Here is a 23,438-nt window from a genome sequence, read left to right as displayed (position 1 = left end):
AGCAACGGGATCTCCTCAGTGTTCAGTCGCTGAAGTGAATCCAGACCTGCAGGATGGCTTAGCTCAATTAAAGTCAAGGCTGTAATGAGTCTAGAATTTAGAGCAGTCCCTAGGATAGGGGGAAAGAGACTCATCAGTTCTGGATGCCTTCAGTTCCTGGGTGTTTTCCAGGCCTCTCACTGGGGAATCAACCACCTCACCAGAACGCTCTTTATTGGGTGTATTCTGTAATGCATGGGGGCAGAGATGGGCAATGAGCACATCACCAGAACACCCCAGTGAGAGCTGGGAGGCCTCTGGGTGCTCACAGACAGGGCAGGGCTGTCCTGCTGTTGGGGCTGTCAGGGAGCAGCCTGCTCTCTCTGCAAGGCTGCCACAGGCAGGAGGAAAAGCTTGTCCTGGCCATGTTGCTGTGGGAGACCACATCCATTTTTCTTCCTGGTTGCCCTTTAGCTCCACTTAGACATGGAAATGAATACTGCAAGGTGAAAAGGGAGACATGGTGGGAGCTTACCAGTGACAGAAGAGGAGCTCAGTGAGCACCATTTCAAAGGGCCCCTTGCTGGTGTGGATTTGAGCCTGGAGCTCAGTGCACTGTTTCCCATATTGTCTCACAGTCTGTTGGAATAAACAAGCTCTTGGAGTGAAGCTGCAGCCCACAGGAGCTGCATGGAGGGGCTCATTCCTGCTCTGAGCTCTGCTCAGGGCACAAGCAGGGAGGTTTCTCTCCAACCCCTCCGCCTTGCTCACTTGCAGGTGCCACAGCTCCAGGGGGCACAGACTGAGCGTACACAAGCCCAAGCTCTCACACACAGTGTGTGGTTAGATGAGGCTTGTTTCTCTGGGAAACCAGCCCAAAAACTGTGACAGTTCACAGCAGGGACCAGAGCTGCTGGCCAAGAGGCATCTCATCTTTAAAGGTCAATTTTTAGGTCAGAGCTGCACTCGGGGTGAATCCTGATGGAACAGGGGAGAATTCTGCCGGGTGCAAAGGGGAGCTGAGCTCTGGTTTGTGCACCAAATAACTTGGGTAGTTTAAAATATCAAAGATGCTTCTCCAATTTTCTATCTACTGCTGACATTATGAGCTGGGTCTGCCAGGGTGGGCGTTGCATGATGCAAAATAGGGGAAAAAATGGTCTTATGTCTGGCTAATTCTGCTGAAGAAGCGGGGAATTGTGGAACCACCTTTGCAAAGCAGTAGAAGTAAAGGCAGTGACAAAAGCATTCATCAAGGATAAAAATAAAGCAGAGGGATGAGAGCCAAGGTTTACAGGGACAGACACATGCTGTTTATTTAACCAGCATCCAGCGTTTCTCATTAACTTACTATTACCTCTACCTTACCCTCCCCTTCTGTCCTCCAACAACATATAAGAATAAAGAATGCTTCATCCTTGCCTTTTTTTTGTCACTCAGATGATGCCTTTTCCCAGTTTTCTGTCTTGGGAGCAGTAGCATTCCACATTTCATTGCAAAGCTGAATTTCATTGATCTAGCAGCAGAGTTCAGGGAAGGCAGGGGATGAAAACAAGTCCTAAATTGGGACTGAACCAAAGATAGACATGCTGCTAAAGGAAAAACCAAAAGCCTGGAAGTAAAGCTCTGGATCAGCCTGGTGCTGCATTGCAATTTGTGGTTATGCTGATTGCACCTGTTACACTGGCTGTGCCGGAGGATTTTCTGGATGCCTCACAGCCAGGCTGTAGGTGTGGAAGTGCAGTGCAGAAGAGGAGGCACCCCCAGTCCTGATGGTGGCTAACCAAGGCTGGCATGACATTCAAGCTGAGAACTAAGCCTCAGTCTCTTCTCAAAGTGGACTGAACACCCACCTGGCTGCACAGTATCCTCTAGCCTGGCTTCTGGTGCAAGAGGTGTAAAAGCAGGTTGCCCATGGAAAAAGTTGCCATCTCCAGTTGTGGATGCCCTGTCTCTGGAACACCTCAAGGCCAGGTTGGACGAGGCTTTGAGCAGCGTGGTCTGATGGGAGGTGTCCCTGCCCGTGGCAGGGGAGGTGGAACCAGACGGTCTTTAAGGTCCCTTCCAAGCCAAATCATTCTGTGACTCTGTAAGCAGATTCTTCAGCTCATAGACCCAATTTGTGCCGCTTGGGAGGATCCAATGAGCTGCTTGTGCTCATTTAGAAATCAGTGTATGTGCAAAGAGTCTGCAGTCTCTAGCAAACCTGGGCTCCCAGACCAGTTCTTCAGCCCATAGCTGCTGGTGCTTGTGGGGTGCTGTACAACTTGCTGTTGAGCCTGAAGGGCACAGAGCCTCCTTTCCTCTTGTTTCTGGGGCAGACAGCAAAGGAAAAGAGGTGTTAAACCCAGTAGGAGCTAGAACACAGCCCTACTCAGCCTTGATGCCACCGAGACAAAAAGGGCTGCCAGCAATCCCACTCACCAGCTGCCATGTGGAAAATCCTAGAGTGTGCTGAGATTTAGGGAAAGGTACTAAAATCTGTCTTTGTGGGTGATGGGGGTCCCTAAATAGGCCATGTCCTGATGGAGGAGACTGAGCAGAAATGGAGGCAAATCTAGAGGAGGAAAGGTTGGGGTGATCTAATCTTGGATTCTATTTTCAAGCAGGTGGAATAGATCTATGGATTTGAAAAAGGAGTAGCAGCAGCTCCTTCCCTTGGCACACTTCTCCCAGGCATTGCTGGAGGATTGGGTCAGTTTTTAGGACAGTCATTTGTTCCTCCTCCCAGTGCTTATGACAAGGACCAACTACCAGTGTGTGATCACAGTGGTCACCCCTTCCTGCAGCAGGGGTCCAGCCTGGCAGTCCTGGGGAGCACCACAAGAAACAAGAGTCCCACTGGCACGTCTCTCTCTAGGTGTGGTTTTCCACAGAAGAGCACCCTGGTCTGCTGCTGTGTATGACAGAGCTCTGTCTGGAAGGGGTGGTAACTGCCCCAGGCAGGGGCGAGCTGGAGGGTGAAGGACAAAATTCTGCCTGATGATAGCCAAAAATTCTCTTCCTGTCTCAGCTGCTTTCATTTCTCTGTTCTGGTCTGAATATACACTGGGTTGGGGCCAGGACAATTCTGAGCCCTGGTTTCTTGTCTAGTTGTTAAACCAACTTCTTCTTTGGCTGTCTGGATGCTTTTCTGCTGTCCTTCCACATGGCCAAGACTGGTGCAAGTGTGAAAGAGGAAGGGAAGGTCCTGCTCTCTCACACAGAGGGAGTGGTGCAGCTTGTACAAGTGTCTGTCACAAGGCAGGAAGAGTAGGAGTCAGACTTTCCCAAGGTTCAAGTTAGATCTGTCTGGCCGCCGTGCTGACGTGTAGGACAACAAAAGCACTCTGCTGGTAGATGTAAGTGGAGAAGTTTGAGAAGGTCCCAAATTTTCTTCTCGGCAAAGTGAGGTGATACATTTTCACAGGGTTGTGAGGACCTTCCTGAAATATTCTCTCCTGGAGAAGGGATTCACAGTATGCAAGGAGGGCCTTCAGGTTTGTTTTATAGCCATAAGACTCAGCAAAGAACTAGGAAGAAGCACAATACCACAGCCCTGTGGTTACTTGTCCTGCGTTCAAGCTGCTGCTGTCCTTCCTGGAGGTCATAAATATTCAGTCAGCTCCAAGGGTCAGCCAGTGACGTCTCTGGGGAGCCAGAAAGTGCCTCAGATCTTCACTGTACAGAGCTGGTGTCTGTTTGAAGCTGCTGAAAAGGACTGTGCATGTCATGGACAGCCCTGGCTGTGGCTGAAGCGTGGCTGCCTGTGTCAGCTGGACCTGGGGTATCCTGTGCATGTTCCAGGGAGGGAGCTGGGGGATCCATGCTGAAGTCTCCCTGGATGGATAACTGTGACTGCCTCACTTCCACTGCTGAAGGATGCAGCCAACTGTTTTGTGAATCTCTTAGCCTGCAGTGATCCATAAAAATCTCGAGCACAGGCACCTTTCTCCTTTGGCAAAGAAGAAAAGAAGCCACCTCTGGTTTGGTGCTGGCCAGGAGCATCACCCCTTCTCCTCCTGCCCCATCCTGAGCTGTTCCTGAGCTGGCTGCCAGAACTCTGACCCTCCTGCCATGGCCACAGACATGGTCCTGCTCTCCTGGGCAGCTCCTCCCTGCCTGTGACATGCTGCAAGCATTGTCCCCGGAGAATACAAAGGAAGGAGCACTTGTCACCAGGAAGGACAGGTCTTTCAGACATCTTTTGAAGCCTCACAGCCCTGGGAATGGGCAGGGCTGAAATAATTTGTTCCTGGAGCCAGAAGTCTGGAGGAAAAACAGTTATGGAAATAATAACAACAGTGACGATCAGAATAGGTGGGATCGAGCTCAACACAAAGACAATGTGTTGGCTGAAGCAGGCATCTGTTTCTGTGGAAAATGTCACCTGCTGCTGTGATGAGCCTCCCTCCCTGCCTCTGGGGAGCTGGGAGGAGGAGACAGGAGGGATAGAGGTGGCTCAGTGCGCTGGTGGCCAGACCTGGCTGTGCCTGAACTAAAGGCAAAGTTTGATGCCTTGGTGTGTGAGTAGGAAAAGGCAAGGGAGCTCTTTGCTCCTTTCACTGCTCCTGGAGAGCATCGGCTATAGCTTTTGTGAACCTCTGAGCCAAGCTACACCTCAGTGAGGTAAAAACATCAGCAGAAATTCTAATGCTTTGCAGGACACATGGTGTCAGGTTTGGCCCCACTCAGTTTGCTGGACTCTGAGGTGACAGTAGGGACCATTTGTGGTTTAAAACAGGTCAGTCACAAGTTGCAGTAACTCATGGTGGCCTCAGGTGTGGGGCCTGCAGGTGAACGTCTGGAAACAGAGCTTCAAAGGCAAGTGGAATCCTGTCCACAGCCTGCTGCTGTGGGGTCAGCCTGGGCTGAAAGCAGTGAAATTGGAGGTCAGGAAACCCTGGTCAGTGAAGGACTGTGCCCCTCCTGCTGGCACTGCTTGATCATGGCCCATGGTGCAGGCAGCCTTCACCTGCCCAGCCCAGCGTCCCTGAGCCCAGCCCAAATCCAGGCAGGTGCTGGGGCTCCTGGTGCACCTGCGTGCTGTGGCCCCTCAATGTACACTGTGTCTGGTGGGTGCTCACCCGACCTGTCACCCCCATGGTGGAGCTTGTCCTGCCGGACCTCAGGGGCCACGTCCCCTCTCCTGACATGGTCTTGTCGCCCCAGGCTCACAGAGCCTCCCTCAGAGCCGCAGGTCTCGCAGTCCCACACCAGTGGGGGTCTGTCCCAGGGCAGGGCAGAGGGTGCTGCCCCACACAGGCAGTGGCAAGGGGGCTCAGCACCCTTGGCTGTAGCAGCAGCGCCCGGCCTGTTTGGCCTGACGTCCTAATGGCACTTGCCAAGGATTTCTCCTGGGCTGCAGCTTCCAGCCAGCGTGAGCACCAGCCCAGCTGAGATTAAACAATATCCTTTAATAGGAACGGGCAGGCCCCGCTTCCAGCGCGGGGAGCAGGGAGCGCTCCGCAGCGAGGCTCGCCCGCAGCAGCGCCGGGGCCGCGGCCGGGCAGGGATGCCCTGATTTGGAAGTCTCTTGCTCGACCCAGCTGCTCGAAATGCGGCTGTTTGCTACGCAGAGGCCAAGGGTGGCTTTTATTTAGAGGATGCTTGGCCTGCTCAGTGTAGAGGGGAAGTCGAAAGACACCAGCTCTGCTCCTGGGCTCCGCCGGCTGTGACTTTGACCTAGAGCAGAGCCAGGAGCCACCCCCGCCCCGGCAGAGCCTCCCGGCCGGCGGGGCCGGGGTTTGCCGGTGCTGCCATTTATGGGGCTCCCCCGCCGTCCCGATTAGATAATGCTCTCCCTCCTGTGCCCCGGCACTGCCCTGCTCCTCCCCGGGAAGGGGCTGCCGAACGCTCCTCTGCGTACACGGGAGCTGCCTTTAAAAATAGCCGGAGAAAACAGCCGAGCGGGTGGGCATCGCTGCTGTTCCCATGGGAACACAGCCTGCCCCGGCGGCTCAGCTCTGGCCTTGGCTTCCTGACCCCGCTCTCACCCCGCAAGGTTTCTCCCCAGCTTTTCCCTGCTTTTACCCCCTTTCCTTCTTGGCGCTCCTCCCTTGCTGTGGCCCCTGCTCTCTGCAACCTCTCCCGCTGCCTCCCAAGCCCTCTGAGCCCTCCTGGGGCAGCAAAGCCCCATCCTGCCACCACCAGCACCCAGAGGTAAGGAGCACAAAGGGTCCCACCCCCAACATGGGCACAGCTTGGAGGATAAAGCCCGGTGCCTGAAACACCGAGGCCGGGGGCTGCAGGCAAGGGTTCGGGACGTCTCTAGTAGGCGAGATTGCTGCCAGCACCTGGCTCGGCACAGGGATCTGTCCTGAGCTGGGTTGCAGGATGGGGCCCTCTTTGATGCTCTCCTCATGCTGGTGGGAGATGACCTGTGGGAGGGACCAAGGTGTCCAGCTGCGAGTGGACCACAAGGCTTCTCACCTTTGATAGCATGCTTTTCACAGTCTTTTCCATTCCCAAGAGAAATTCTGCAGGAATTTTCTATTTCTGCAAGAAAGGCAGCAGGGAGAGGAAAAGTTGATCTCTCTCGAGACCTTTGTACTTTATTTTTACTTTTGTTGTTGTTTTTATTTTAATCTCGAGGAAGGAACAGACCAAAAGGGGCATAAATAAAATTCAGCTAGTTGGGACAAAAATACTTAGTTGAAATCCTTGCCCAGCACTGTGGGTGAGTTTGTACATGAGAGAGACACTCAGCTAAAGGAGGATTCTGCATCTCAAACCAGGATTTTTTATCTTTTCTCTATGTTCCATCTGGAGAAGAAGAAGAGTGACCAGGTTAACCTTCACCTCTGAAGAGGGTGAGGAGCACAGCAGAGGATCATGTCCAGAGCAGAGGATCATGTCCAAGAGCCACCTTTGTCACCCTGTCCCCAGCCTCAGCAAAGCAGCTTCCTTCCTGCTGTGAGATGGGGCTAAGACACTCTCCAAGGGCTGGTTAAAAGCCTGAATGATGCTTTGCTAAATGCAACATTACAGAAGCACAAAGTACTGTTAGCACTAAGCCTGGCATGAGCCGAAAGAGCAATCTTGTTTTGTTTTCCAAGACAGACTTTGGGATTTCCTTCACTTGGGTCAGCACCTGGGACTGTGTCAGGAGGCTCTTCTACTTTGGAAAGGAGAGAAAATGCTGTCAAGCTTTCATCTGCATCTAAAGCATGCTTCATGCAGAGTATAGTGCCATTACTTTAAACAAATATATACATCTCTAATTTCCTTGTGTTACTTTCCAAAGATCCCAGTCTTCGTGTGTCTTGTCAATAGTCTCTCACCACAGGTTACCCTTTCTGAGAAGTTCATTTCCAAATCCCAAAATCTCTCCCACAGCAGTTCATTTGGAAAGTGCAGCCCCTTGGCCATGGCCACCATGCCCTGGGTGCCAGTGTGAGCCTGGACTGGCCACCTCTGCCAGCACTCTGGGGCTTTCTCAGTGGGGTGGCAGGACAAGACAGAACAAGTTGAGAAATAGCGAGAAGAGAATTATGCCAAGTTCAAAGAATAGTGGTTGGCTTATTAGGTTTTCCCCTAAGCTCAGTATTAAGTAATTCTAAATGACCCACACAGAAGTCAGCAGGGAGGATTAATAAAGTTTAATGGTGGAGGTTTTTGTTTGGAAGTGTCATGGGACTAAAAGTGCTGGCCAACAACAAAGTGTTTCCCCTCTTGCTGGTAGATGTTTCTTAGTACCTTTAAAATTGTTTTACCTCACTTGCTAGTTTTCTGAGTCTTTTAAATACGTTCCCATGCCAATTCAGTCTCAAATGGCTCTTGGGTTTATAAATGCATTTCACTGGTTTTCTGTATCTTTTTGATGCATTTATTCCAAATCTCTTTTAGGTAATCTTATCTCTGGTTTTGGTGGTCCCTGCTCAGGGCTGGCTTTAGCTGGAAGTGAATAAACTGAGCTGAAAGGCAAGTCAGGTGAGCACTTAAACAACTCCTGTGGAAGATGATGGCTCTCTAGGGAAGTGGCTCTTGATGGACGCTTCACTCTTGAACTAAGTAGTATGAAAATAATCTCCATGTGGCCATGTCAATGGCAGTGGAAATTATCTTAAAAGAGAAAAATGTTGTACAGATACCCCAGAAAAGTCCAGGGTGATGGAGACCATACAACAACCACAAAAACATGTCATTGCTGGTTTTGACACTGATTCATATAAAAGTATTTGGAAAAGATACACTGGCCATCTGCCTCTTCAGCTGACCCACCACTTGGTGTAATTTCTCATAAATACTGTTACAGGGACAATCCTTTATTCCTTGTGAGGAAAAACAAAATACAGCTTCAGTCTGCTTTTAAAGCTGCATCTTATAGCACATGCAAAGGTCTTCCCAGACACAGGTTCTGGGGTGTCATGCCCAAGCAGCAGGGCCACCTGAGTCCAAGGCATTTCCAGGGAGCGGGAGGGGGCTGCAGGGAGGGGTGCTCTGCCCCTGCAAACATCCTGGTACCCCCAGGAGAGGAGAGGGACACGATCTCTTTCTGACAGTGGGCAGCAGCTGAGGGCTGCATCCCAAAACATGCAGTCCTGCTGCTTGTGTGAGGACACAAGAGACCACTAACACAAAATGCTGCCAAGCATCTGTGACTGCCAGCAGGGAGAGAGGCTGGATGCTCCATGGGTGCAGCCAGACTGATGGCCACAGGGCCCCTTCCCCACTGACACACTCAGGATCCAGCCCCCTGTGCCAGGGGTGCTGCCCTGCTGCAGCAAGGGACAGGTCTGGCAGAGATGATTGTCTCCATGCCATGCTGAGGTTGTCCTCAGCACCCTGTTTCAGCTCAGCAGTGACCCAGGCTGCTGCCTGCAATCTGAGGCAGCAAGGTCTCTGTCCTGCTGACAAGTCCCTGCAGAGCACAGGGCTCATTGAAAAACAAACAAACAAACAAACAAACAAACAAACAAAACAACCCACACAGAAAAAGGCCAAACCACCAAGTAACAGAAAACACACAGCCTGGGGCTCTGGGCTGGCCAGTCCCTGCTTGCTGGCTCAGCCTTGTGCCCAGGTGATCCCTGCCCCACTTCACAGCACCCCAGGGAATGAGCTGGAGCAAGTGCAGCAGTAAATGGGCAGTGGGCAGCTCAGCTGCTGCCCAAGGTGGATGCTGCTCCGTGTGAGCAAGGTGTGATTCCCAGCAGCTGCTGCTTTAGGTGCCTCACACAGCCCTGCCCAGGGCTGGCTGGAGCAGCCCTGCTGATGATCATCCACCTGGCTCTCTTCCACTTAATGCAGTCAGGAGGTGGCTTGCAGTGAGAAACAGTCTGTACTGTCACCACTGGCTGGGGACTCTGGCCAGGACTTTTGGGGATGCAGGGAGGTGCATCCATCCCCAGCACTCAGCTCCTGCTGCTGGGACAGGGTTTCAAAAAGAGATGGGAGGTGGGAAGCATGGGCACTGTGGGATGCTGTGAGCACTACTGTGAGCTGGAGATCAGCCTCTGGAGAGCCACAGGCAGATCTGGGAGGTGCCCAAGCACCTGGTGGGCACAGAAGCTGAGCACTGGGGCAGCTGAGCACACTGCAGCCCCTGCACACCTGACCTTGCATTCTCTCCTCAGCTCTCCTTGGCCTCCAGGACAACTGTAAGAAACCCTCAAGCCTCTCCTGAAGCTCTCAGCAGCTTGAAACAACGGAGCAATTTGATTTCTCATGGCCCTTCCCGCCCTTTCCCACCAAGTGCAAAGTTTGAGGGCCCCACTAGCCATCCCTTGGTGGGAACAGAGAACACCCTGTGCCACCCACCAGATGGAGGAGGGGAAGGGGCACTGACAGGGCCAAAGGGGGGACATGCCAGAGTCAGAGGGAAGGAGGTAGGTACCCATTCCAAGCATGAAGGAAAGAGCATCCTCAAGATGGTCAATGCCATTTTCCCTTAAAATAATGGCTTAAAAAAAAAAAAAGAAACAAAAAAAGCCAGCCATGACTCTCCCATGGAAAGGAGCTGAAACTCTGGGGCCATCCATCGCAATCCCCCTGTCATGCATATTCCCACAAGTATTTCTGGAGCCATCTTTCTCCAGACAAGTTCCAGCTTGGAGGCTGTTACAGCAACAACCCAAGACAAAGCCATCTCAATGCTCTCTGCTGAGCACAGCCCACCCTCATGGAGCAGAGTGCTTCCAGGGCCCTCCTGTGTCCATTCCCCCTGGAGACCTCTCCTCTCCTGCCCACCTGGACATGTTCAGTCACTGGCTCCCACACAGCCCCTGGATCAGCGGTGCCAGCCCGGGATGGCTGCGCCAGCTCCCGGTAATCGCAGACACCCTGTGCCCGGCAGCCTGGGAACGCTGGCAGCCCCAGCAGGGATTAGTGATGATTCAGGGGATTTCACCACAGCCTGCAGGGAGACCGGCCAGTTTCTGTGGGCAAACTGCAAGGCCTCAGTGAAACACCAGGCTCCCTGCCTGAAATGGCTTCACCAGCCGTGCCCCAAAGCCACCTCGTTTGCATCTCACTGCCTCCAGCCCATCCCTGGCCAGCTGGGACAGCGCAGCAGGAGAAGTCACCTCTGTGCCAAAGACAGTGCCCAACCTCCATCAGCTCCCATGGGCAGAGCTGGCACTAGAGCAGAACCCTCCAGCTTTGCTGCAGTTTGGATGTGCAGCAGCATTTGAACTGCAGACACTATTCACACCCCAGCAAACCTGTCCTTGGTGTATGTGCTCACTGCTCTGCTGGACCAGGCATGAGGTTTCAGGTGAGTTAATTCAATAATTTTCCAGTCTCACTCTTTCCCGTGTAATCCAGGAAAGCTTTGCTGTGCTTGAGTGCTACCATCAAACACCATCACAAAAAGGCACTGCAAATACATAAACTGACACTTCCAAGGTCTTCCAGGTTATTCTCAGTTTCACTCCCTGGTCATCAATAATGGAGGTGGAAAAAGCAACCAGACTGCAGCTGTCAGCCAAACCTCACACCCACCTGCAGGAAACACAGGGAAAAGCAGAGGTCTTTGCAAAGATCTGGAGCTTGCATGTATTTGGTAAATTAAACTTCAGTTTTGGTTTTATTCTGAAATTGCATTGAAGAAAGCTCAGGGCTGCCCATTCTTGTATATTTTTAGCTGAACTTTTCACATTCATTAAAAACTTCGACATTAACATTTTTCTACCCATTTTCCTGGGTGTTGAGCATGAGGCATTTTGCCCTTTTAAAAGTTTAATTCATATATATATATATATATGCATATATATAAATGCTTTCTCAGAGTCTTACTCACTGGCTGAAGGAGAAAAACAAAAATCTTTGGTAGGTTTGGATGCATCTGAGTTTATTTTTACCCTGTCTGATACTGCAGAATTTCCATGTTCATTGTCACTCCCAGGCTGAGCTCACGCTGCCAATTTGATCACTAGACTCACACTGTGGGTGTAGCAGGTACTACTCCTCACCTGGCACACTCAGCCTGGCTCTGTGCAGCATTTGGACCAAAAAAACCCACCCAGATGGTGTTTCAAAAGGTGGGGGAAGCCCAGTGGTTCAGTACTGACACCTCGGGCAGCCCTCACCTCTGGCCAGTGGCTCGTGACCTGTGAGGTGCTCAGGGACTGGGAGTCCAGGGCAAGTGGCCCATATGGGCCTTGAACAGCAGCTGGTCTGGGGCTTGTGTGCTCTCTGTGTAAGAAAACAAATCCGACATGTTATAATCAGGGAAAGAGGGTCAAGCAATGCAAGAGGCTCAGTTGTGATTAGCTTCTCATCTTGTGCTGTGGGGTGTTCTCCATTGCTGGGCTGGGCTCCCATCCACTGCAGACAAATAAAGCCCAACAAAGCCCCATGATGGTGGGGAAGTGCCCTGCCCCACTAGGGGAGAGCTGGAGAAAATGTCACCCAGCTATTTACAGCTTTGTAACTATGCTTTTTTAGGAGGAGGGAAGGCAGACTAGCCAGAGGAATGTGGAGCAGCCAAAGGAGCCTGCTGGCCTGCTGCTTCCCCAGGGGAAAAGCAAAGCAAACAGGAGATGAAAAGCCTGTGATGCCATCTCCATCCTCAGAAGAGTGCCTTGCCTACCACACTACCACATTTTTTGTGTGTGGGTGGGTGGGTGGAGAAAAGAACAAAGATCACTTAAAGTCTTCTGCTCAAGTTATTCCATGTTGCGTAAAAATATGGTAATGTTCATCTGAGGACAGGCTGGAGCCTAAACCTTCCCAGGTGAGTGCTGGAGACATTAGGCAATAGCACCTTCCTTTTCCTTCTTGGCCTAGCAATGGATGCTGAGCAAAATGGAAAGCTGGAAGAAAGCATTGTCCTGCCCTAGGCTGTGGTTTGAGCTGAGCAAGAATCCTCTGCGGAGAGCCGGACTGGAGCAGGAGCCTCCTGTGCCCCAGGCAGAGCACTCACCAGGCATCCAGCAGGTAAAACCACCTTACTCCATCCCTCATTTTGTGAGAGAGGAGGCACACAGTTTGGCCACCTTGTCCTGGGAAGCAGGAGCCTCCCTGGAGCAGCTGGAGCTGCTTGGGAAGCAGCCATGCTGTCCCCTGGCCTGGCCAGAGGCACAAGAGAGCGCGCGGGGAGCTTGACCACTTCGCTGGGGGCTGGGAGCCTCCCACGCCAGGCCCGGTGCTGCGGTGCCGAGTCCACAACAGGGTGAGACACCATGAATCATTTTCCAGTAGACAGCACGGAAGTGGGAGAAGGAGCATTTATGCTGCCAGTGAGTGTAACATGAGAGGCAAATGGTTTCCCAAACAGATTCATTTCTTGAGCAAGGACCTTGGGGTGCCAGCAGGCAGCGCGCTGCCTGTGCCACACATGTCCAGAGGCAAGGCTTGGCACCACACCAGCCAGGGCTGGACAGCTGCTCCCTGAGGGAAGCAGAAACAGTTAGCAGGAAAATGTAGTGACAAACAGAAATTTCTCTTTAGAACATTATAAAGTGGTGCATGTCTCACAGCACCCATGGGACAACGTGCCAGTCTGTAGGAGCAGGGACAGTGAAACAGGACAACACAAGGGGCTGCCTCACCGCAGCAGGATGGCAGCAACCATCCCTGCTCCCCAGTCTATGGGGGAGAAAAGCTCAGCTGAAATGTCACAGGAAAGCCCAAATATGGCCCAAAAGGCTCCTAGCCACTCTCCTCCCAGAACTCACACCCCCAGCACTGCTGGGACCAACAGAGCCGTCCCTGCTCCAGGCCTGGTGAGGACACTGCCATCACCGTGGGGTGTGATGAGAGCAGGAGCCACATGGCTCCTTTCCAAAAGCTATGGGACACAGGTGGTTCATGCAGGCTCCCTGGAGAAAGCACAGCACTGACCAATAACCCTCCTCTCCCCTCCTGTCCCAGGGCAGCCTGCCAGCACCCGGCACCATTTTGAGTGCCCAGAGCACATGCAAGCGGCTGCTCCATACCATCCATGATGGGCACCCAGGGCACAAGGGTCAGTAATGCCAAAGACCAAAAGCTTTTAAGGCGAGGGGGCAGAACTTTAATCTCTCTTGATCAGAGGTTTTTAGAAAGTCCCACCTGGGGTCGGTCACACTATCCACCTTTTGCCAGGACACATTCTTTCTCTGAAATATTTGCAATTGCTTTGTACAAGCTGAAACAAAAGCACAGTTGCATGGCAGCAACACGAGGGAACACAGCAAAGGTAGTGCGTGGGAAAGAAAACCAGTTAAAAAGAAGTATTTCCTAGTTGGATGCAGGCATTAAAGACTGGCTCGCTGCTTTGAGCACAATTGTTTAGCCAGCTACAGGTGCTGTCTCAGACTGCAGGGACTCAGGGGCTGAAAGCAGACAAATATACAGCTCTGATGGGTTAAGAACATAGGAGAAACAAGATGCATAGAGAGAGAAATGTTTTTATTAGTCCAGCTGATATAGCTAGAAAAAAATAGACAAGTTTTCAGGCAACTCCTTCCATTAGGTAATTGCTGTGAGCGCAGTAACAACGCTGTGTTGAGGAGAGGCACCACTAAATGAACACTCTCTGATTACAAGAAGCAAAACCAGCTATTTGCCAAGCGTCTGTGAACAGTGACATGAAGCACAGCATGGGGGATCTAAAGAATATACAAAACCAACCGGTTGTCTCTTGCACCATTTTGTCTTCCCTGCTCTCACAAGCTTCGTACAGAAAACTCCCGTGCTGATTAACTCAAATACAGGAACATCCAGTACAGAACAAAACTCTTACATATGATCTCCTCTCCCCCACCCAATTAACTCTGAAACACATACAAAGCTGTATTAAAAGAAAAAAAAAAAAATCTTATCTGAAATGCTCACTCAGCCTTTTCTCACCAAAATTAAATTAGCTTACCCCAGCTGGAATCATCTCTTCAGCTAAGTGACAGGCTGCAATCACAGCCTTAGAAATATCACAGCCTTTACAAAAGAAAGCTTCAGTTATCTACACAAACCTCTATATAAAGCTGCACGCCAAGGAGCTCTGCATCAACCTCTTGTCACACTCCCTCCATCAAAGCTGTGTTTTAGCAGTGGGTAGAGCTGTTGAGCAGGTGCATCTGCATGAGCTGCAAAGGCTGCTCTTCCCAAGGGTCTGATGCTCCCAGTTAGCAATATTTGTGGGAAATGCTGTTCCTGTATATTAATAGTGTGATGCTTCCACACAGCAAGCGAACATATACAGCCATTGTGGAGAACAGACCTACTTGATGCAATCTTGAGCTCATATCCAGAGAACTACCTGAGCTTGCAAGCCAGGCCCAGTTTGGAAAAACTATTTAGCATGTTTTAATTTAACTATACTGCACAGTTTTAGGTTCATGGGGGCAACTGGTGCAGAGGCCAAGAGAAGTCAGCTGACTAAAGCTAATAAGCTGGTATTTTCCTGTAAGTGGCAGCTTCCAGCCCCCATCTCTGCCTTAGCTGAGCTGAAATTACTTGAGAGAAGCAGGGGCTAAATTAATCTAGGTTTCACCTCACCTCTTACCGTCAAAAGAGTAACTGGTTGTTTACACTAGCTAGGTTGAAGACAGTCTTCTCCCCCCAGAGCAGCTCAGGGTCACCAATACCATGGGCTGCAGTCTGACCACAGCGCCTTGCCCTGCACCCCCTGAGGGCCCATCTGAGAAGAGCAGCAGCCCCCTGTACCCAGCCCTGTCTCCCCTCCCTTACAGGAGCCAGCCTGGCTTGCAGTACTCAGGATAATGACAGTTTACAGCTGGCATGAGCAGATGCACAAGTCAAAGCCTTGGAGGTAGGGCATGTTTGCAGTGACTCATGTTTAACATTAGTTCTCAAATTTACAGCAACTACAATCAAGTTAGGAGGTTCAACTTCTGAAACTGCTTTAACATTTCAACTCAGCTGGTCTGCAGCAGCACACCTACAAAGATGTGCTAGCACACAAAACCAGACCACCTAGCATGAACTACGAAAACCAAGTCACTTAAATCTCAAAGACATTCAGTTAACATATCTAAGACATCTCAGGCCAAACAATAGTTTATTTCATTTCACTTTCAGCAACATCTCAACCATCAAAAAAATAAACTCTAACACAGATGGATGGAAGACTTCTCTACAGTTTAACTAAGTGGGCTCTGACCCCAAGGGTTTGAATTGGAGTGACATTTTATTATTCATCCAATAAGTTAGGAAGCATGAGAATAAAGTGCTTTATTTCTGGGCTGGCATGAGGTCATCAATGGACTGGCCTTTTTCAAGGCGTTTCTCCATTTCAATGAGAAGCTTCACTCCATCCACCACCATCTGCACCAGCTCCACCTCAGAGAAGCCAAGACGATCAGCATTGGAGACATCAAACACTCCACCAACAGCAGCTGTGTCCACACCACCTGCAGCAAGAGATTCAGTTACAACATTGACCTCAGCCAGAGCAGGTGAGTCTGCCTTTCTTCCCTCACTAGCTTGAGGCAGGACCATTCTCTACAAGCTGCCACTGGCGCCTCGTCCTACATGCAGTAAGATAAAGCCACATATGACTGCCAACATGAACCACAGAACATGCAATTAGGCCAGCTCTTTATTATTCTGAGCCATGAGCAATCTAACCTGAGGTCACAAGTACCTGCTGGAGCCATCTCCTAGCCAAAGGTTAAACCGGGATTCCCACCCTTGCTTATGAACAGGAACAGCTGCCACCAGGTCCCCCTTATCTGGTGCTCAAAATGACACCCAGGACATTAACTAGACAGCCAAAGTACATACTAAGTAGACCACTGCCATGCTCAACTCCTCCAATATACAATTTGAAAACTTTTTTTCTCTCCATGTGCTTTACAAGGGTTCCTTTTGGATGGTGTGACAGGCACTGACAGTGTGAACCAAGAGATGGCTCTGGCCATAACCAGGCTTTTGCTGGTGTCTTAGGGCAGCCCTGTGTTACCATTTCTCACCTGTGCCTCGTTTCTGCAGTCGAAGTCTCTTGAGGACTTCTCCAAATTTCTCATGTTTCCCAAGGTGTGGGATCTTGATGTGCACACCAGCACGAAGCCCTGTTCCAAGGTTGGATGGGCAGGTCAGGATGTAGCCCAAGTGTGGATTCCACATGAACTCGTAGTTTTTGGCCTTGAAGAGACTTTCTATCTATAAATAGAAAGAATGAATGTTTAGAGATTGTTCTCTACCTCAAGATTGTAGGACATCCATTAGTGCTCACTCACAGCTTCAGTCACTCAGCAACAGCCACAACACTCAGAACAGCTATTTTAGCCACATAAGCCCCCTCCCTACGGAAAAAACGGCCACCAACAAGGGGCTTTTAAGGCCTTCATCTTGCTCCTAGCAGTGAGAGAGGCTAAGTCTAAAAGCTATGCTTCTTATGTCACTATTTGTTGGGAAGCTGGACTGAATACATGTCAAGCTAGCACATGTCTTTAGGATCAGGAAAGGGGCTGGTAAAGCTCAAGCTCATATCAAGACTAGAAGTAGAGAACTTGAGTCCAGCTTTGCCCATGCACATTCAAGCAATTTCTCCTCCTCCCCAAGGTGTCTCAAAGCTTTAAAGAACTATGTAGAATTCCTTTAAAATACAGTTGAGACAATTGGATAAGGGTGCCACCACATCAAGCAAACATTCTAGATTACACAGCTACAAGGCTTTTTGCCAAAACACCTGTTTTGCAGCCCTCACAGCCCTGGATCTCATCAGGGTGTTCCCAGAGATCCAGACTATGAAACACAACCATGGAGGACTCCAGAGGGGGCTTGACAACTGCATTCTCAGATCTAACCAGAGAACCATGTGCCATTTGAACCTACAGCCCAGACAACAGTGATTTACCTTTGTTAGTCCAGTGCAGAAGCGGTTAAATACTTCCTTCATGTTGCCACCTTTCTGCATGGAAATAACTCTAAGGTGATCCTCCTCATTGATCCAAACGAGGAAAGTCTTGTTATCATTGTGCCTAGGAGACAAAACAATCAGTTTGCTGTCTTGCCCACCTCACACTTTGAAGAGGGCCCCAAATTGCTCATCACTGCAGTTTTTAGTTCAAGATGCTCACTTAGCTGCTTCAACAAGATTGATCTTCTTTCTTTTGCCCACGCAGGACCCAAGTTAAGCTGGTAGTTGTTACCCTGCCCTTCTCAAGAGGTAATTTGAATTGGCCTTTACAGAGTGAGTAAAAAGGCATTACCTAGTCTTACAACATCAAAACCTAAAACCCCCTCATATCCCCCTAGCTCACTTGTGGCTCCACTTTAGAAATGAAGGTATTTCTGCTAAGCAATTTGCAGAAAGGTGATCAGTAGACTTTGAGGGAGCCCTGTACAATAATGTTCATAGTGACACCAGGTGTAACAAGTCTTTTTAGCAGTATTTTGTCAGATTATGTCAAACTGCACTTTGTACCTTATTTTCACTATGAATTTTAGATCAGGGCTCTTCAGAGATGCTATATAAAAATCCTCTGAACAATGGGCTCCTCCTGCCCCAGCTTGCAGCTGACAGCAAGTACTATCATCCATGTTTATCTTGCTAGTAATTTCTGAACTTGATTAGGATCAAAAATTAGCCAGTACCCGAGGAAAGTTATTTATGCAGACAACACTAAGACATTACACACTTCAAGTCTGTAGATTAGTCATGCTCAGATGACAGCGCTATCTGGTGCTGGCAATCTGCAGGTAGATGATGCAATCTTAAAGGTGACCTACAGAAACAAAGTGTGCTTCCTCTGGGTTGTACTGAAACAGCTGCAGTAATAAGATTGGAGCATTCCTGTTGATAAAAACCTAGCCCTTAGCTTACAAAGGAGCAAGTTAATTATACTGCAGAAGCTCCTGAGATGCAGTTTTATGTAGGTGACCTACATTTAAAACAAGCAGAATCCTTCTATTCCACACCTCTGCATCAGTCAATTCCTGTCACCAAGTCTCTGAGGACAGGGAGAAGATCTCATCACTAGCACAGATAAAGCCATACTAGTTCAGCCACAGAGTTTCTGCAAGCAGAAGTGAAGACACTACAAGGGAGTAACTATGATCTAAGATCAACCCTGAGCTAAGACAATGCCATGGTTTGTACCACAAGTTGCTCTCAACTCTTGGTGGTGGAAGAGCTGACTGTAGTGGCACATCTGCTCCTTTACAAGTGATCTACTTCCATAAGCTGATTCAGTTTTTGCATGGTAGTTCACTAACCCATGCAGGCTCTGGTTCTGGGCTACTGACCAAGCTGGCTTGTTCTTACCAGCATAAGAGCACTTGTCCAAATTTTGCTGGTTAACTGCAAGTTCTCCATAGAAGTTTCTCATCAAATACAGTAATACAAGGTGAGAAGCTACTACTTTGCCCAACAGTACAAGTCACCACTGAAACAGCAAGACTAACTTCTATGACTGCCTCCTCACAGACATACTCACCAGATACCCCTGGCATCAGGCCAGTCTCGTGCCATGCCAGATGCCAACAGAAGAGGAGAAACTGGCTTGTCAAACAAAAAGTGGTCATCAATCAGCTGCTGCTGCTCTGCATCAGTCATGTTCCTCAGAGCATAGTACTTCCCCTTGAGATCACCATCCAGACTACCCAGAGCTGAAAGAGAGAGGCTCTTTTAGAATGGGGCTAAAGGTTCTACACTTTCCCAGCACTTTGGAGACTACACACAAAGTATGGCAATGTTTGATCTGCTGGGTCTGGTTCCTCCCTTGCTTTCATCTGCAATGGCAATGCCCTTGTGGCAGAACCTGAGGCAGTATCAGATGATTTGTCTGCACCTTCTAGGCTTATACAACTAGCCTTTGTTTCTTCACATGCAGTATAGAATCATTACTGTTGCTGAACTGTACAAATGGAGACTGCTTTTCTTCCAAGGAGAACCAAGGTTATGAATGTAACAAGCAGTATTATTCTAGTCAAGGACTGTTACCCTGCCCTTGAGAGGTTTTGAAACAACTACACTCAGCCTCCAGAACTGCACCTTGAGCATTGGGAGGCAACAAAAAAAAAAAGACACCAAAACAAAACAAAAACAAACAAAACAAAAAAAAACCCCACAACAAGCTGAAGAGCTTCACTGAAAACCAGGGCTTATTCTAGTCAGCTGCAGATTTGGAACAAGACTACATCTCTAAGCAAGCTGAACGTTAATGAAAGTCAATTAAATGCAGCCACAAAACACTGCACCCCATGACTCAAGCCCTGTAGTTGCTACATAGCTGTTACATTTCAGGTTTGAGCCCTGATGAACCAGCCTCTCTCCCCACACACATAGGCAGAAGCTTTTGACATCAGCAGAGGTCAACTTTAACGCAGTCCAACTTCCCTCTGCCATGTGCTCTTGCTCTCAGCTACAAGCTGCAATGCTGAGGCAGCTCTAATGCAATGAGCTTTTTCCAGGGAAAGATCCATGTTCAGACTAAGTCTCCAGGGAGGTGGCTTTCGCAAAGTGCCTCCATTTTCAAACTGCAAAGAACACCTCTTGTGCAAAGGACAGAATGGTGTCCCTGAGGCACCCAGTTCTCACTTTACCTTCAACAGAGAGCTTCTCGATAGCCCGCCTCTCTCCTCGACTGCAGTGCGGGGGAAGGCAGAATCCACGGATGCTTCTGCCAGTTCTGACACGGGAACTTAGCACGTAGTTGGGATCCAGGTCATCACCTCCCTACAAGATTAGGAAACCAGCAAGTACAACCCTGTTACCAAGATACCTCCCCTAAACACATGTAGTCCCCATGCATTTAAGAATGCACTTTACACCCGAGGCACTGACTCCCTGGCCTGTAAGCCAGTGCCTCACTTCAGGGCTACTTTCTTCAGCATCACATCAACTATCTGTGTAACACAGCTCTTGCTCTGAGGTCACGGCTACAGCTACTAAGTAGTCCTAGAAGACAGGGATATCACCAGAATATCAGTTCCATGTCCATTTCAGACTGTAGTCTGGGCTTCCATTACCCCTTACAGATTTGCAATCTGGAGATATCAACATGAGGCAAGACCTTTTTTAGGTAGGCATTTACTCTTGCATATGAGGATTATTCATTACTGTTCTCCCAAGTCTCTTATTTTCAATATGATTTATGGCTAGCAAATCAATATGGAATTAGGAACTCCCAGAGCTTAGTTTACAGTAACATTTAAAATCCATAAAATTATTAAGAATCCTTACTCCTAGCTGTCATAGTATTTCTTTGACAGCATGACTCCATCAGTTGCTAATTAAGATCCAAGATCAGACAGAAGTCAGTTTATATTTTATGATAGTCTGTGACATCCAGGACAGTATTGTTTAGGTTGACTGCTAGAGCCCACAGCCCAGGAAATACACACTGAAGGTGTTTGGCACAATCCACGCAGCAGCACCTGAAAAAAAGCTCCTGCTGCACACAAACTTCCCAGCCACTGACATACCACAGCAGCAAGCTCTTCAGGCTCATTGCACCAGACTCACAGCCCAAGTGTCCATGCTTGGTGGAAGCAAGGAGACAGAGCCTGAGCAAATGGTTTAGGCAGCTGCCAACAACTTTACAGTCCTCAGACCAATAATCTGTAATTGATCAAAACTTTATACCTGCAGGTTATCAGCATTCAGGTCAGTCTTGTGCTGATCGCTTGGTTTGTAGCCACCATGCCTGTCTTCAATAACTGGATCAAAGAGCTCCTTAAACACTTCATAGGATTCTTCATCACCAGCCACACATCCTACTGTCATTATGAAGGGATGGCCTGGAGTGGTAATAAAGTCAGAAGAGCTAAGTTTGGGTGACATTTGGCTGTACTCCAGTGCAGCACTAACCAGGCAAGTTCTTTAGTGGCAAGTCTAGTCACTTAGAACTTCATTCTTACATAGAAACATTTGGAGAGACCCTACATTTTACACTTCATCCAGTTAGTCAAATGCAATGCTATGGGAACCCATAGCTATTGTCATTAAACCATGCTCATTTGTCAAGCTTGCTTTAGGACAAATTTGCACAGCACATCTAATTTGACTAGCTAATTTAGATCACTGCATAGAACTTTATGTCTAAACAACCATGCTTTGCTGCAAGCAAGCATGCTTTGCTTTTTGCTCCTTCTGCTACATTTCTGTAATCTGTTCATAAATACCACCTCCACAAAATTAGTTTTAAGTCAGCATATTCAAAAGCACCAGTTACTTCAGCTGGTTCACACGGAATATTCTCAATGCATTTTACCAGGATTATCAACCCCAGTCTGAATGACATCATCCAGGGTGAAGCCACTGGGCGTGACTCTGTCTCTCAGTTTCTTGTATAAATCCAGGGTTAGAACTTTGGCCATGTGGTTGTTGTGGGTGCTCAGGTCCGGATACTCCTCATCAGGAGGCAGTCTCTGATTATTTAGTTGGGCCATTTTGATATTGCTAGAGTAAAAATAAATACTGTAATGTTAACATGTAAACACATCTGCTCCCCCTTTTTCATAGAAGTGCTAGAAAACATCAAATAGCCAGTCTGGAATAGGAAGAGACCAAGACAGCCAGGTAAACTGACATTTTTTTCCCCCCCTCATCAGATGAATTATAATTAGAATGCATTTGGTTTGACTTTTTTTTTTCCTCTTCAGATTGAAAGTATTTAGCAGAGCAGTTACATAATTGAAGTGTCTGGGAATTGATATGTCAGATCACAGCATGAAACACAGCTTGAAGGAAACATGGCCTCCCAACAGAGCCATGCCTTTAGAGCAGTCTCTCAGTGCTTTAGATTTATCCCTCAGTAGCTTGAGAACTTTGGGTAGCATTGTCAAGAAGCACTTCCAGTCAGGAGGGAGAACAGATCACTATGCAGACCTAACGATCCCATTACCTGGGTTGTCAACCCCAGTCTGGATGCAATCATCCAGGGTAAATCCACTGGGAGTCTGTTTATCCCTCAATTTCTTGTACAGGTCCGGGGTCAGCACCTTAGCCATGTGATTGTTGTGAGCTTTCAGGTCAGGGTACTCGTCCTCAGGCTTGTACTTCATCTTCAGGAGATTGTGGCTGTTTGAGAAGGGCATGGCTGACCCTACCGCAGTCACTAGGGGAGAAAGACGGGAAGCCTATCACTGGGCGTTTGGCAGCCTCCGGACCGCCCGGGGGAACGCCAGGCACCCAAAAGGTCACCTTGGCTCACGTTCCACCCGCGCCTTTCACACCTTTGCTGCTACATCGCCTTCCACAAGCGCCAAGGAAGAGGAAAAAAAAAGAACTTCTTCACCTCCACTAGCCTTGCCCCGTCCCCCCAGCCCGGCCGCAGGGGCAGAGGTCCTCCCGCCTCCCGGGGCACCGCCCGGGTGAGGGGACGCGCCCAAGGTGGCGCGGAGCAGCCGCTGCGGCACCGGGCACACCCCGCGCGGCTCCGGGGCAGGGGAGCGGCCGGGCCGCCGCGAGCCGGGGGGCGCTCGGCCCCGCCGGGACCCCGGGCCGGCCGGCAGGTGAGCGGGGCGGCACCGCTGCACCCTTGGTGCGCGGCCGCGCCTCCTCTCGCCGCTGAAGGGCGAGGGGAGCCGGAGGAGCGACGGCGCACTCCGCGTCCGCGGACACCCGGCTGCTCCCCGACCGGGGAGGGGAGGGCAGCATCCAACAAGCCCTTACACAACAGACAGGTCCCTCAGGGGACCTGGACGGGGCGAGCGTATGTAACTACCCTGCTAAATACCGGGTTAATCTGGCTTTAGAGGCCAACCAGCCCGGCGAGCACCTGCGCCGCTCCCCGCGCTCCCCGCCCCGGCTGCGACCCTGCCCCCTGCCTCCCCTCGCGCCCCTCCTCAGCCGGACCGGCTCCACCCCACACAGCGGGAGAGGGGGAAAAAAAGCAAAGAAGAAAAAAAAGAAATTTAAAAAAAAAAAGGAAAAAAATTAAAATCCTTTGTTGTAAGGCTGCAGAACGGCTCAGCTGCCCCGGGACTTACCGCGGGCTTCGCAGCTACAGCAAGAACCTCCGCGCCGCTCCGCGCACTGCACTGCCCGAGTCCGAGTGAAGCTCCAGCGGCCCCGCCGCGCCTCTTTTATATAGAGCGCAAGCCCGCGCGCCATTGGCCGTTATTTATAGCCCATTCATTCCATT

At 49.8% G+C, this 23,438-nt stretch overlaps 1 protein-coding gene and 1 long non-coding RNA gene across 5 annotated transcripts; one reads left to right on the top strand and one right to left on the bottom strand.

Moving 5' to 3' along the window:
- Positions 1-13,777: 13,777 nt before the first annotated feature.
- Positions 13,778-23,438, bottom strand: CKB (creatine kinase B). Of its 4 annotated transcripts, none has more exons than XM_068192336.1 (8): positions 23,284-23,438; positions 22,197-22,409; positions 20,936-21,090; positions 19,894-20,026; positions 18,786-18,957; positions 17,204-17,327; positions 16,317-16,506; positions 13,778-15,755 (listed from the first exon to the last, which is right to left on the bottom strand). In XM_068192336.1, exons 1-8 carry the CDS (start codon positions 23,405-23,407, stop codon positions 15,577-15,579), a joined length of 1,290 nt encoding a protein of 429 aa, XP_068048437.1. In that variant the 5' UTR covers positions 23,408-23,438; the 3' UTR covers positions 13,778-15,576. The 4 variants fall into 4 exon arrangements, with proteins under 4 accessions (XP_068048437.1, XP_068048439.1, XP_068048438.1 ...); XM_068192338.1 differs by lacking the exon at positions 22,197-22,409 and adding an exon at positions 21,564-21,751 and having other exon boundaries at positions 23,284-23,401; XM_068192337.1 differs by lacking the exon at positions 23,284-23,438 and adding an exon at positions 23,031-23,048.
- LOC137475242 (uncharacterized) lies at positions 15,755-16,488 on the top strand. Its single transcript, XR_010999767.1, has 2 exons — positions 15,755-16,079; positions 16,133-16,488. It is a non-coding gene; the product is annotated as an uncharacterized lncRNA (long non-coding RNA).

Source organism: Anomalospiza imberbis, chromosome 6 (assembly GCF_031753505.1).
Source record: "Anomalospiza imberbis isolate Cuckoo-Finch-1a 21T00152 chromosome 6, ASM3175350v1, whole genome shotgun sequence".
In the NCBI taxonomy this organism is placed as follows: domain Eukaryota; kingdom Metazoa; phylum Chordata; class Aves; order Passeriformes; family Viduidae; genus Anomalospiza; species Anomalospiza imberbis.
This window is presented reverse-complemented; position numbering and strand designations above follow the sequence as displayed.